This window comes from Pelobates fuscus, chromosome 2 (genome assembly GCF_036172605.1).
Source record: "Pelobates fuscus isolate aPelFus1 chromosome 2, aPelFus1.pri, whole genome shotgun sequence".
NCBI classification, from domain to species: Eukaryota; Metazoa; Chordata; class Amphibia; order Anura; family Pelobatidae; genus Pelobates; species Pelobates fuscus.
In genome coordinates this window covers 69,537,511-69,553,364 of record NC_086318.1, presented here as the reverse complement: position 1 = coordinate 69,553,364, position 15,854 = coordinate 69,537,511, and the positions used below count along the sequence as shown (strand labels likewise).

Below are 15,854 nucleotides of genomic sequence, written 5' to 3'. Positions count from 1 at the left end.
CGCCCGAGCGCTCTGTAGAGAGCCTCAGGCAGCTGCAGCTCTGCCCGGGCTGGTGCGTCCATGAGGGCGCACCTCCCGGGCGCAGCATGAAGAGAGGAGCTGACAGGAGGGAAGCGCTCAGCGCTCCCTCCTGTCACTCCCTCACTGTAGCGTGGCCAGCCCTGTATGATCCGCCGGTACAGGGAGCATTTGTCTCCTGTACCCGGACGGACTAACAGGAAGTGAACACTGAGTGTTCACTTCCTTTTAGTCCGGCCGGGTACAGGAAACAAATGCTCCCTGTACCCGCGGACAGTACAGAGCTCGGCCACGCTACAACATCGGTAGGGGAGGGTGGGGGGAATAAAGGGGGGGGGAAAGAAATAAATGGAGAGGGAGGGAGGGGGGGGAATAAAGGGAGGGGAGAGAAATAAATGGAGAGGGAGGGGGGAAATAAATGGAGAGGGAGGGAGGGGGGGGAAATAAATGGAGAGGGAGGGAGGGGGGAAATAAATGGAGAGGGAGGGGGGGGGAATAAATGGAGAGGGAGGGAGGGGGGGGAAATAAATGGAGAGAGAGTGGGGGGGAGGAGAAATAAATGGAGAGGGAGGGAGGGGGGAAACAAATGGAGAGGGAGGGAGGGGGGAAACAAATGGAGAGGGAGGGGGGGGAATAAATGGAGAGGGAGGGCGGGGGGGGAAATAAATGGAGAGAGAGTGGGGGGGAGAGAAATAAATGGAGAAGGAGGGAGGGGGGAAATAAATGGAGAGGGAGGGGGGGGAATAAATGGAGAGGGAGGGGGGGGAATAAATGGAGAGGGAGGGAGGGGGGGAAATAAATGGAGAGAGAGTGGGGGGGAGGAGAAATAAATGGAGAGGGAGGGGGGAGAAATAAATGGAGAGGGAGGGAGGGGGGAAATAAATGGAGAGGGAGGGGGGGAATAAATGGACAGGGAGAATAAATGGACAGGGAGGGGGGGAATAAATGGACAGGGAGGGGGGGAATAAATGGACAGGGAGAATAAATGGACAGGGAGGGGGGGGGGAATAAATGGACAGGGGGGAATAAATGGACAGGGAGGGGGGGGAATAAATGGACAGGGAGGGAGGGGAAGGGTGGACAGGGAGGGGGGGATACATGGACAGGGAGGGTGGGGGAATAAATGGACAGGCAGGGTGGGGGAATAAATTGAAAGGGAGGGGAAATAAATTGACAAGGTGGGGGGAAGTAATTGACAGGGAGTGGAATTGACGGGGTTAGGAGGGGGAATGAGAGTGGGGAGGGGAGAAGAGAGTGACAAGGGAGGGGGGAGAAGAGAGGGACACGCAGGGGAGAAGAGAGTGACAAGGGAGGGGGGAGAAGAGAGGGACAAGAGGGTGGAGAAGAGAGGGACAAGAGGGTGGAGAAGAGAGGGACAAGGGGGGAGAAGAGAGGGACAAGGGGGGGAGAGAAGAGAGGGACAAGGGGGGGAGAGAAGAGAGGGACAAGGGGGGAGAGAAGAGAGGGACAAGGGGGGAGAGAGAAGAGAGTGACGAGGGAGGGAGAGGGGGAGAAGAGAGTGACAAGGGAGGAGGGAGAGATCGACGTCCATCACACACACACAATGCACCCCTTGCACACAGAAAAACACACAATGCATTACACACACAGACACACACACACAAGCAATTCAACCCTTACATACAATGCATCCCTTACACACACAGAAACACACAATGCATTCCTTACACACACTCAATGCACCCCTTACAGACGCACACACTGCATCCCGTACATACACAGAAACACACATTGCAGCCCTTACACATACAAACACAGATTCACACAATGCATTCCTTACACACATATCAGGACATCCCCTACTCCTGTGAACAAACTATTTGGTGGAACATGAAGGTGGACCCTGGGGCCCAGACCATGAGCTGTGTAAAGGGCCTTTAAAAAAATGGAGCTGCTTTCCGTTCTCCCAGAACACAAACAGCCTCCAGAGAGCCTGTTATACACTAGACGAGTGGAGCCAGACTGCAGCTAGAGCCCATCACCATCCTCATCTGATTGTAAGTAGGCAATCTAGTATATTATTCGTGGCACTAATCTCTAATTTACCTCACATTAAAGGGACACTTTAGTCCCCAGAACCACTGCAGCTTAATGTAGTGGTTCTGGTGTCTATAGCCTGTCCCTGCAGGCCTTTTAATGTAAACACAGCGGCACTGCAGCACTTGCATTAGTTAACATGGGGCATTGTGATGTCATATGGGGGGGGGCGGCAAACTTTACTTTTGCCTAGGGCGGCAAAAATCCTTGCACCGGCCCTGCCCCCCCCCCCCACCACAAACATTGACATAAATTGGTGAAAAAATGGTGACACGTTAAGGCACAATATACACCATAATAGATACCCTGGGGTGTCTGCTTTATCAAATGAAAGACCTTTGTGGAGTTATTTGAACAGTCACACTGCTATAATACCCTAAAATGAGACATAGACCATTGAATGTTCCTGGCATACTCTTTGTCTATGGTGGGTTTTTATTTGCATAAAGCACACAGCAGAATGGTTATACAGTATATCATATGACATACATGGTTGTTGGGTAATGATTGTTTTCAGTGGTGCAATATTTTGGTATTACATAAACATATCAATTTACTTTGAATAACATATAACAGGGGAAGGGAGGGTGGGATCCAGGGTGAGAATGGGGTTGGGTTGCTGTGCCGGCTGCATGACAGCTACAGGTCTGCCCATGTCCTCCATGGGTACATAGTCGTCGTAGCCCAAGATACATTGTTACAAGGAGATGCCTCATGAGTTGCTGTTTTAAACAGCTAGATAAAAACTTTGGAATTATACATTTTCCTCTGGAACTTGTGCTTCCAATTTATGGGCAAAGCTGCCGGAGTGTGGACCTGCTTATATAGGTTCATATGTTGTGGGTTATCCTTTGTATATTTATCCCACAGCATCCACGCCACTTGCCAAAATGCTTTGTCGCTTCCGCTGCCTCTGGCTCAGCGTTCTTAACATTTTGTGTTGTCCTTTTTTCTACAGGGATCCGTCATTTTTATTATAAAGACTTGGGTTTGAACTTTCATGTCATCATCATACAATCTAGTGAGTACCTAAACCAAAGACCCTCAGAGTACCTAAATTACAAAAAAAAAAAAAAAGAAGAAGAATAAGGTGCATAGTGCTATCCTAAAAAGGTCTAGTCAAAAATAATTTGAAGTGAAAGAAATGCCCAACGCGCCTTTCGTCGTGTAAATACGTTCAGGTGCAGGGGCCTTCTTTGACTTATTTCTGTTCTTCCAATTTCTAAGGTATATTGATCTGCCAACACTAATGCCATCCCGAATTACCCATATTAGTAGGGGTAGGCAGGTGTGATGGCACTGGTATAGTTCAGTATACCTACTTGGATGTTGTATATTAAGAGTTTAATACCCGATATATCGGCCCATCAAGTCAAACTGGTGTATATCTGTTAGAATAGGAGTGGCTTTCCTTCATAGACTATTGTCCCAACTATGAAATTTAGGGGGGATTTTTTACCCCTGTTTTTACAAGTGGACTGATTAAGTCTTATCTGTATGCTTTGGGGCATAAGTATCAATGGATGGCATGGTAATAAACATTTCCCCCTTTTCTACTGATTTAGGCTCCAATAGAGAGACGGGATAGAACTTCACACATTATGAGTTGTTTTGGCAGCCCTATGTGGTTGTATCACTTGGCCCCACCCTCTTTGACTTAGACTGTTAACTGTATACCATGACTATAAACAAGGTTTTAATTGGGGTGTTTTACATGTCTGGCGCATGTGCAACAACGCAGACAGTGACACACTCTTTCCCCCTTAGTCGGTTTATGACACTGTGCGCCGGGGGGCGGTCGATCGACAGGACTTCACAGATAGTGTGCTGGCTAGGCAACACCCCGCTTGGCCTGGTGTTGATCTTGCCGTCTAAGCCTGCCCCTCATATGCTTATTGGTCCTAGCTTTAGTCTGTGACCACTCAGTTTACATGCCACGGTCACGCCTTTAGAGAGGGGAGCTTGAGTCCGATTCACTGCAGGGAGGATTAGGGATGTAAGAGTTATAAGTGTTATACTGCGACTTTGCCTTGTCTGTCATTCAGGGTTAATGAACCCAGTGATAAACACACCCCTTCTTTATTTGATCCATTTCTTCACACAGGGAGACTCCAAAGTTTGAGCCTGCCCTCTTTGAGTTGATTGACACACAGTAAAAACCAATAACTGTCTGTCTATACGGAAAGCGTGGCTTATCTGTGGCCACATGTTTGATGTTTGGCTGGCACTGTTGGTACCTCCCCCTGGATCATACCTTGTTGCACCGATTGGCTCCCTTATTATGAGATCAGCCCACTATTGGCTTAGACACACATGGCTAATTAGTGAGCAGGGTATTTAACTCACCTAGATGGATTTGCTGATTCTGCCCCTGACAATGGCGTATTTACACGTTGAAACACGCATCGGGCGTTTCTTTCACTTCACATTATTTTTTACTACACATTTTTAAGGTAGTACTGTGCACCTTATTCTTATTTTTTTGTAGTTTAGGTACTCTGAAGGTCTTTGGTTTAGGTAGGCACTAGCCTTCTGCGGTACAGGGACAGTAGCTAGCTTATATACTTTATGCTTGTTTTATTTTTTGTAGTCTCCAGTGGTTATGGTAGATATACATTTAGCCCATGTGTGTCCCTATTTTTTTTTTTTTCATACCTAGGCTTTGGCTCTAACTTATGCATATATGAGGGAAGCATGAACTTTTTTAATCCCATTCTCCTTACCTGTATTTGGGTTATTTCTATAGGGAAATATTTCTCTCAATATTCCAGCTCTGTCCTGTACCTAATTGTTTGGTGGATGCCATCTATCTCCCTATCTTTTCCTGAACCTTTACCTCTACTCTCGCCTTTTTCGGCCAGACCCCAGAGACGTTACCCGTGTGGTGGATTTCTGTTTTTCTTTTTGGTCTCAGTAATTATGATCTAGTTATTAATAAAGGTTATTTTTTTTCTCTTTTAGATTGTATAGTCTGATCTCTCTATCTCACCACCCGCCCTCTGATCTCAGCGGATGAGTAGTTGGGATTCTGTTCGTTGATTCTATGCTATCAAGAATATCTTAACGTCTAAAGTATCTATAACTATCTATCAGTTGGTGGTAAAAACTTTTGCATATAACATCTTGAAAGTCCAGGTCTGTAATCTTTGCTTTAGAGCAGGGATAGGCAACCTTTGGTACTCCAGATGTTGTGAACTACATCCCCCATAATGCTCTTACACCCATCATGCTGGCAAAGCATCATGGAAGGTGTAGTCCAAAACATCTGCAGTGCCGAAGGTTGCCTATGCTTGCTATAGAGTGTTTATGGAAACAAATAATTTCAGGGTTTTATTGTTAGCTTACGAAATTCCCGCGTATATTGATAGCAGGTGTGCATTTAATGAGTTAAAGGGCCAGTCACATCTTTCCCCTTAGATTCAAGATTATAGTCTCCTCTTTTAATGCGTCAGATTCCAAAGGATTTTCTTTTATTTAGAAAGTCCATCTGCGCAGCAGCAAAAAACATACGAATGAATTCAGGCAGGAAAGGCACAGTTTATTTTGGATAACAGAACACTGATAATTTGGAGAACAAATTTGTTATCAACTATCATACTGATCTCCTGCTGCAGAGGGCAAATGTGCTGAATAGGGCAGGCTGACCCACTTAATCATTTGCTGTTCAGAATTACTGCTCGGAGAAATAATAGGGTCAGAAAGTTTAGTTGGAGGGATGAAATGGACTAAATACAAATAATAAATGGGATTTTTGAAATGGCAGGGAGCAATGCATAAATCCACCTGCGTATAAAAGGCTGAAGCAGCATCTAATGCGTTTCCAAAATAGCCACCCGCTCTGTGTATAGAGGACATTGTCCGCTGCAGAATAGCCCCTCTCTGTCAGACGGACACACTCCTTATTAATCGGAAGAGGTAATTGTATGGAGGCAGAGGGGGGCGGGGGGGCGAGTCTGAATCCTGCTACTGCTTCTGCGGCTGCCACAAGAGATAAAAAAGCAGCAAATTGCACCCAGTTGAAAAGCTGGTGCTGAGAAGTGAGGGTTTGTTGAGTGCTGGGTAATTATCAACCACAAAAGAGACCAAATTGCCAGCTCTGTGCTGTGGACCCAACTCCAATTTTGCTTCCTTTCCAGAGCAGATCGAGCTTTTATAACACGATAAGGCTCTGGATGAGAACTTGCTGAATGGGCAGTCTGGACATTATATATATATATATATATATATATATATATATATATATATATATATATTACAATATAAAATAACCTCATTATATTTTCATATAATATGCAGGAATACTTTTCATGTATATACATTTAAAATGTTAGCATCTTGTGCATCTTGAAGGCAGGCACCACCAAAGTCTTGACCTTAAGCCCTCTAACTCCAGCTCGAGGTATCATAAAGAATCCATAACTCCAAGTTCTCTAAGCTGTAACCACCCTTAAAGTGACATACCAGACTCTGTGATCATGCACATTATTATAGTTAGTTTAACAATGTTGCCACAGTCTTTTAAAGAAAAACATTCAAAAAAAATGTTATTGTTTAAAATTAAAGCTTGCATGTATTATAGCCTCTGCGTGTTTTATTTTATAGAGAACACATATACAGTACATCTCCTGACTTATCTTTATTCCATGGGGGTGGCCATCTTTTAATTATCTTTGGTTAGAAGCACTGCTTGCTTCTCCAACCAAAGACCACACGGGTAATAGGGTGCTAGGGCATCTTCACAAGTCCATATGTCATGACGGGCCTCTCAGAACTGTATGGTGCGCTGGGTCCAGCTGTTTTTATGAAAACTGCAATAATTACACTTGCAGGGTTAAGGGTAGTGGGAGTTGGCACACAGGCCTGAAGAAGTGGTCTGGGTCCCTGGAGTGTCCCTTTAATTTCTCACATTTCTTTAGATTGTATTCATATTAAATTATGTTGCATATAAATATTTATGTTGCATCTAAATATTTAGTGTGATGAAAGCCCTGTTTTTCCTGAACAAAATGATACACAATAAGTGTGGGTGCATTTAATATGAAATAGGTAAATTATGGATTAACAGACTTTTGTTTTGATTTTGTTTTGAACAGAACGTGTACAATTACCTCCATCCTTATGGGGCTAAAAACTTGTGCATGCCTACAGGGTGGTAGATAATTATCCATCTAATATTTATAAAAATTTACTAAAATGTACGTGTGTATACCTGACAGCTTTTAAAAACTTTTTTATTGGTATTTTCATGTCTTTTCAGTGCGATGATTTTTAGCTATTTAAAGGCAGGTATGCACTACACATTGAGAGATCACCTTGAAAAAGACCTAGTGTTGAAATGTTGAACTGTAGCGAGTGATATGGTATATATTATTATATTTACTGTTTATTTTCTAATAAGGTAATATAATTTTTCCATTTAACACCCAATCAAATTTTGAACATTAGATCATTGCCATGGTGCGCTTCTATAAATATTGTTTCCCCACGTATAAGCAGGACAATATAAGGTGCAAGACTATAATAAAGAAGATATGGCTGGTTCTATTTATAGTTTATATGGCATACAATATACTGAATATTGTATACCCAGATTAGCAGTTATATTTATTTATAAGGCACTAACAATGTAGTACAGTAGGTGTTATATTACCCCATTTTTGACTAATAGATATATAATGTCAATAAAAGCTTTTATCAAACGTAGTATCAAAACGAAGTTCTACGTAAATATAATTTGTGCTAAGGAATACAGTCCTGCACTGCCCTCTAGTGGCCAATATTTACAACTGTAGCTGACTTGATATTTTGTAAAAAGTATATGCGTGACCTCTTTAAGCAAAATTAATGTTTGTCGTTTACATCTAGATAGTCAGCAAAGGGATTGCCTTTATTTCAAGGGTTGTACAGCCATTATGGCCCCATTCACGTCTGCACTCCTGTCTTTATAGTAACTTTAACATTTGCTCTGCAGTGAGTACTAGTAAATAAACCATTCCAAAAAGAAATAAAGGAAGGCTCCTAGATAATCTACTAAAGCGACGCAGAACCCAAGTATACATTCCCAAAATTAAAGACCGAAAACAGACCCATCATCTCCCGGGACAAATCTCAGCCACATTCCTCCAATACTACAAAGAATTATCAACTACTCCAAATCTGAATACTCCGCATTGCCAATGTGCTATTAAAACCATTCGGAATTCGCCCCCTAACTACCCTCTTCTCAGAATGGCAACACACATTTCTACACACTCTGGCGAGAGAGCAAATATCGCACTACGCCAGTTCAATCCCTCAAAAACCCTACATACTTCGGGATCGAACGGAGTTCGAATCCCTCTGCCTTCAGGAAATGGAACCGCAAAAAGCAATCTCCTAGATCTACGCCACACTGGCAACAGACCAATACCTTCTAGCCCCACCATGCATCAGACAGTGGGAAGAAGACCTTGACGAAACACTCTCAGAGGCTGACTGGGACAAAATCATCACCCACGTCCAAAAAAAAACCGAAGGTCGGCAAGACTACAAGAAAACATATACAAAGTCTTCACCCTCTGGTACATTACCCCCGCTTCCCTCCACGCCAGGGACAATACAACACCAGACACTTGATGGCGATGCAGAGAGAAGAGGGGCACCTTCAAACACATCTGGTGGGATTACACCCTCATTCAACCATACTGGGGAGCGATTGGCCAAGTGATTCAGGAAGTGATGGATGAAGCCCTACCGTATCTTCACCACCAAACTAGTATGCCGATACCGGCCTACAAGAGATCAATGATCCCACAACTTCTGAACACAGTCAAAGCCATCATCCCTATATACTGGAGACAACCGTGCACCCCTCCCTTCCCCCCCCCCAACTCAAGAGATGGAGGATACGAGGAAATTCGAAGACCTGAACGCAACCTCGGCAAAGGACAAAGAAAAATACACAAAGAGATGGTTCCACTGGCTAAGACATATCTCCTCCAACGAGTTTGTACAATTCCTGATGATCACCTAAACAAATAAGAGGAAGTAGCTAGTACAGTTGTGGGTGGGGACTCATCATCTTCCCCGTTCCCCCTTTTGCTCTCCCCCCTCCTTCTCCTCTCCCTCCTGTTGCCCTCAAACCTCCGACCTTCACACCTGGACCTGACCAGTTCCCCCGACCGCGGACCTGACCCGGAACAGCCCCGATTGGAGCAGCCCACCATAATCTGCGGGGGAACGCCCACACCTTCCACTCTACATATGCCCTGGGGACAGATGACGAGCCACAGATGACAACTACCAAACATTCTGTCGCATTCTACTTTCACATCGCCCGAACCTCAGCACAAAACCAATAGGGCATATCACTAACACAGACAACCACACTGGAAACCAAACACGATAACACCGACAACAGACAATCCTATTTACACAACCAGCCTGCTACATGCACAAGGGGGGGGGGAGGCAGTGCAAATATGCTCACTACCACTATGCGCAATAAACACTGACTGCTGAAACCATGACTCACCCTAGCTGCACTGCATGTGGCTTCACCTCTGCGGGGATACCCAGTTTGACCAGACAAAAACAATCACCACTGCCACACTTCACCTTCAACCTCTGCACAGGCAAGGGTTACTGTAACTAATAACTCCACCATGCCACCCAAGCCCTAGGCCACCAGATGCCTAACCATGAATCTACCGGAAGCTCAGGCAAGTAGACATTCTCTTTCGAGCCTTGCCTATCCACTGATTCATTAACCACGGCAATGCTAACATCCTAAGCCTAAATATCAGCACTCAATTCGGGATATTGTAGTTTATGATCCTGGACAAAATCCCCAACGTAACACCCCACCACACATCTAGCTAACCACATATATATTAGTTATTATGCTGTTACACACTGTTCAATACTGCATTTGATGGAATTAAACGACTTATTAGTACAGTTCACGTTATTGCTGTTCATGTCATTGATCTCAGGCTAAAATACCGCTCCGTATTAGATTGATGATTCGATAATTGCCTATATAATCTTTGCCACACATTAATACATGAACGCTGAATGTTTTCTGTGCACCATGCTTCAGAAGTCTGATCGCCAGGGCGGTCCTAACATCGGAAACATATTTCCTCACACACACTGTAACATACTATGCTTTATTTATATGATCACGCAAGTTATCCGCATACTCGTTTTGTATTATTATTATCCATAAATCTACATATTTCAACTTATACGCCTCTGCGTAGACAACCATGCGATATTTCCAATAATTTGCAATATGTTTGCTTTTACTTTATTAGCAAAATAAAAAACATTTAACACAAAAAGAGATAAAAATAAAATACAGAAACGGTCATATCCTCAAGCAAAGACTCTTTTATATATAAAAAAATTGAAATTTAGCAAATTCGTATTTCAAGTTTCAATTCTGGACAAACTTCATACTTTAAATTTGTTTTATAAATTAAAGAAACCTTTTTTTTTAGTGTTCTGTTGGCACAGAGAGGCAGTAATGACGATGTATGAACTGAATTGTTATAAATTTGTACATACATCGGTGTGTATGAGGTAGTGGGTAGCATTTCCTCCACAATGTAAAAAGGTAACTATTAGGAATATCATAAAAATGAAAGGTATAAATAAACAAAGTACAACAGGATAGCAAGGTGGAAAATGAATAAGAAATTAGAAAAAAAAATTAAGAAATAGATGCAAATACAGGGATTCTATATAATTTGGAAAAGAGAACATTAGCTGAGTTATGTGACAGCCCGGTTGGTTTATTTACTAAACTGGAAATTTTGGATGAAGTTTAAAGGTACTTTCTGAGTTCCAGTGCTACCATATCTTAACATAGTGATTTTGGTGTAACATGCCTCTCCATGCGGTATTGCGTTTGTAAAAAAAAACGTAAGTGTTTGTGAAAATGCAGTGTTTACCTCAATCTGTAAGAACACCAGATAGCCACTAAAGGCACTTCCTCCTTACAGTTGTGCAATATTTGCAGGTCTGATGCTGATGCTATTGTGTAATGCATCTCTAGTAGTAGATGCTCTGTGGAGCAGCGGAGCAGTAGGCTCCCCGCCATGTCTCTTCACGGAGAAGCACTGGATTCACTGAGCTTGCCAAAGTAAGAACTAGGGGAGTACATTTTATAAAAGTTTGACTACAGAAATAAAAATTCGGGGGGGGGAAATCATTAGAATTACATGATTGTATTACTAAAGAAGAGATTCCCTAGAAAGCTTAACCCATTATAACCAAGCTGTGGTTTGAGAATTTTTCCAAGTATGGCAATACAGGCATAACTTTTCTAGATCACTATAATTCACAGTTTGACAATTAAACTCTTCTCCACCGACAGGAATTGTATAGCTAACAGAAGGGTGCAAAGTGAGGTGAATGTATCAAAAGAATGCATATATTTGGTTACCAGTCTTTCTATGACAAAGGAAAAACTAAATGTGCACATCTTGTATAAAGTTTTGTCTTTTATAGGAATATAACAAATATATAGTTTTAATGCTTTGTTCCTTTAAACAGTAATATTCTACTGAATTCTAACTTTTTTATGACAGAATTTGAATGATCTATTATATTATATATATATATATATATATATATATATATATATATATTACATTATGTTGACATTTTCCGTAAGCTGCACTGCTAGTAATGCATTCGGGATCCTTGCAAAAACCTGTAAGCAAGGTATTTGACCATTGTGATTTATTGTATGTGAGAACATTTTGCATTTGTACTAACATTTCCTGTGTCAAAAAAAAACACAATTCTAAGTTTGTCTGTAAAGCAATCTATATATAAAATTGCTGTGTTTATATACAAGCTAAACACCCCTTGCTTTAAGTAAATGGTATGCTAATATGTTTTAATTAAAACGTGCTGGGTAGTGAACAAGTTCAAGCAAGTTGAAACAAGAATACTGAAACCGTAGCAGTTGATGCCATTTCCTGGATACTGAAGATGCAAAACCAAATGGTACAATTCTCATAAGATGCAGGAGCATGTGACCTTAGGATTCTTGCGTTCCAATGTCTCTCAACTACCATATCCATTCATCATAATAAAGAGTATGAGTCCAAAAAAACGCAGTAAAACTGAGTAAACTTACTCAGTAACATTCACAAGTTTCTTCAAGGAGACTCACAGTGCATCGTGGTCCTTCTCTGTATAAAGCAAGACTCTTCTCGTGGGGTTACCTGGCACCATCCAGCTTTATTAGCTGGGTTTGTTTAGGAAAAAGTTAATACTTTATATCTTTGGTGTCATAATTTTCCACGTTCATAGTCATTCCTTGTCCACTGTAGATACCTTTCGTCACTGTGTTGACTGTTGTGGGTCCTGTCTCTGTAGATTTTTTTTGAGTTGTAGTTTTCAGTCATCATCTGTAGAAGAAATAATGGAAATTTGTCACTAAATTAGACAAGCTGGGAAAATTACACAAAGTGGTTATGGTAGCCTAAATTCGTACAATTGGTTTAACTCATACACTACCCAGCATTGCAAAAAGTTAAAGAGGGACACCTTTTACTTTAGGACACATCCAAAAGATAACGTGACCTACACCAATATATTTTCTCACATATTCCCTGCAGTTTAAATGAGTGCAAAATTATTGCTGTGGAGCTTTGCTACACAATAAAACACTCAAAAATACTGTTTGAATAGACAGACATTTGAGTACAAAAAGTAATTTGTATCTCTTATATGGACTGTCCATCCTAAAAAGTGACATCTAGGAAGTAAAAACTCACTGTGTAGAGAATAACGATATAGAAAAGTTCAATTGAGTGTTGTATGGTAAGCTATGACATTCGCATTATAAGGAAATAGTGATGGTAATTATAGGACAGTATTAAAGACAGTGATAAACATTTACCAGAAAGTAAGGAGACAACTGATAACATCAATAATAGGTAATATTAGGAATAGTTAATATGTAATAAATCAAAGTGTGTGTGTGTGTACACATCAATGAGATAGTGAATACACCTGAACAGAAGCAATCTGTAATCCTACCACTATGGGGCAGTGATGGGCAGTGTTCTCCTTGAGACATCCTGTGCCATCCAGCAATTTATCTTTCATTGTAACAGCAAATATTTTCCGAGCAGGAAAACAAGTTAGGCAATAGCTATTGATAATTTTATCACAGCTTACGCTTTGTATGTTTATTTGTTCATAAGTAGGGAGTTGGTTTTCTATAGTGTCAGCAGCAGCTCAGGTCTTACTCAATTCTTCTTCTTCTTTATTGTGTTTTTTGTTTTGTTTTGTTTTTTGTATAGTCAGCGCCATAAGACTCATCTACATTGTATGGCACAACATAACATTAGCCTCCTGAGGCACGAGGCACTCCTAGCCTGCCATTGAGTGGAGCAAGCACAGGATTGTGACCATACTGGATGTCACAGTGTAATGCCCCAATATAATAGTAAAAATAGAATATTAATCAAGCTTGATAAAGACCCTTAGGGGGTGAAACGTCGCTTTGTAGCTGCTGGTTCCAATAAATTGCCTTTTTCTTGGAATTCATTTGGAGTGCCTGGATTCATTTTCTATTTTTACTATTATATTTGGTCCATTTTGGTACTGGGACATATCCAGTGAAGCACCCTGGATTCCTTGGCAAGGGGTGGAGTGCACTTCCATCAATTTTCTACATTTAACAGTGTAATACCCCAACACACAGAATTTAGGATAGCAAGGGACAAAACTAGGATATAACGAATTACCGGGCCTTAGAATGGCCGGTCTAAACGTCAGACAGAGATAAAGCATAATCAGAGACGAGCCAAGGTCAGGGTAACAGAGAGACAGCGAAAACGAGAACTAGCCAGAGTCAGGTACACAGTAATCAGTCAGACGGGCAAACAAGACAGGAAACGGTTAAAGAAAAACTCAGAGTCAGGAACAAAGCCAAGGTAAAAAACTGAATAAACACAATAGATCAAGGAACACACTAAAGAGTACTGAAACAGAAACCACGATAGGGCAAAGTGGATAGGTCTAGGGAAGATTAAATAGCCTTTAATTAACATTTTGTGCGTGTGTGGGGGTGCTGGAATGAAGTGGGCCAAAGGGAACCTGAACCCACTTGTGGCTCTCACTGCCCATTTAAAAGCACAGTCATGATGTGAGCCGTGCTCCTAGTTTGAGGCGGGCCGCATGATCGCTCACTGCAGTTAGTGCACACCTCCAGCTCAGAAGAGGAGATCGAGCCACACCTGGCTCACGTGGAGGTCCCCGACGGTCCCCCGGATAATGTAAGTGCCGCCACAGTACCTCCCCCTCCCCGTAGACAGGTTCCCTGGGCAGGAAGGACCAGGCTTGGCAGGAAAGCGGGAATAGAATGAACTTAGAAGGCAAGGGGCATGAATATCAGCCGCAGAAACCCAACTACACTCCTCTGGACCCTTCCAATGGACCAAGTATTGGAGATGGCCCCTAAGCGGGAATCAAGCACAGCAGCCACCTCATACTCCTCTGGGCCCTCAACAGAGACAGTAGGAGGGGGAGAATCAAGCCTGGTGAAGAAAGAAGAGCGAAGGACCCCAGCCACCCCCCGGATAAGGTAAGTACCGACACAGTGGATATTACAGTGCGGGCCCAGCATAAATTGAATGGGCACTCAGTTCTGTGGGCTGTGTAAATGCCTTGGGTACCATATATGGAGTATGGTGCCAGTCTCTTTTTTACATATCCAAAATAGAAGTGAATATGCTTCATATATTTTATGCAGCCTAGAAGAAACTAAGTAACATCTATATATGATCTTTAGATGTATTCCAAACATAGAGATACAACAAATATATTTTTTTAATTGGATAGTATTTTGGTACCATTCGAAAGTGGTATAACATAAATTGAGATCTTTTTCCCATTTGACAATGGAAGGGATTTTTTGAGCGTCCAACTTTCCTTCCAACAGCTTAGAAGACCTAGTGATTAAGCCCTTAAATTCTAATCTCACCATGGGGACCAGATTTTTTCCACCTGGTGGGTGGTGGTTGGGATTCCGTTAAAGCCATCATAATATCATATGAGCAATTGGTATTCAGCTGATCTACTAGATCTTGGATAGAGGGGATTTTCTTGCTCTTCTATTTGAGAGATGAAATGAGTTGCTAAGGCTTGCTGGTTAAATGAAAAGATGGAAGGGAAGGTTGATTATATATTTCCTACCTGTTCTATGTTAAATTTTGTATATATTGTATATTAATATTATTTTTGTATTTTATTGTACACTAACTGTAACAATGCAATGATTAGTGGACCCAGGACATACTTGAAAATGAGAGAAATCTCAATGTATCTTTCCTGGTAAAATATTTTATGAATAAATAAATATTTTATAAATAAGTAAATAGTGGGGAGAATACTGCAAAGGAGCCCAGTCTACGCATGACAGTCACATATAATAATGGATAGTCTCGTAATGGAGAAAGGACAGAAAATCTGTTTTTAAAGTGTTTAGGTGTTCACAAAGTGTGCAAAAGGAGGGGAGAGGATTTCTGGATATCAGGATATGTCTCCATGTCCACTCACCGAAGGGTCTTCTTAGAGACGTGGAGTGCAATAGTCTGGGCAAAACTAGGCACTTTAAAGTATGAGCCCACATCAGGGACTTCCAAGCCTCCACAAGATGAGGGTTGCTGAAACATTTTATGGGATAATCCGGCTCTGGTCATCACTCAGATGTAAGAATGGATTATATAGTGCATTTCAGTGAGGAAGGAAGGAGGGGTGATATTAGTATA

At 41.9% G+C, this 15,854-nt stretch overlaps 1 protein-coding gene across 1 annotated transcript in view; it reads right to left on the bottom strand.

Annotated features, from left to right (window-relative positions):
- Nucleotides 1-11,938: 11,938 nt before the first annotated feature.
- Nucleotides 11,939-15,854, bottom strand: part of IL20RB (interleukin 20 receptor subunit beta) — a 37,910-nt gene continuing 33,994 nt past the window's right edge. Inside the window, exon 7 of the mRNA XM_063440900.1 lies at nt 11,939-12,482. Coding sequence (XP_063296970.1) covers nt 12,363-12,482 — 120 coding nt within the window. The 3' untranslated portion in view covers nt 11,939-12,362. The remainder of the gene's footprint in view (nt 12,483-15,854) is intronic.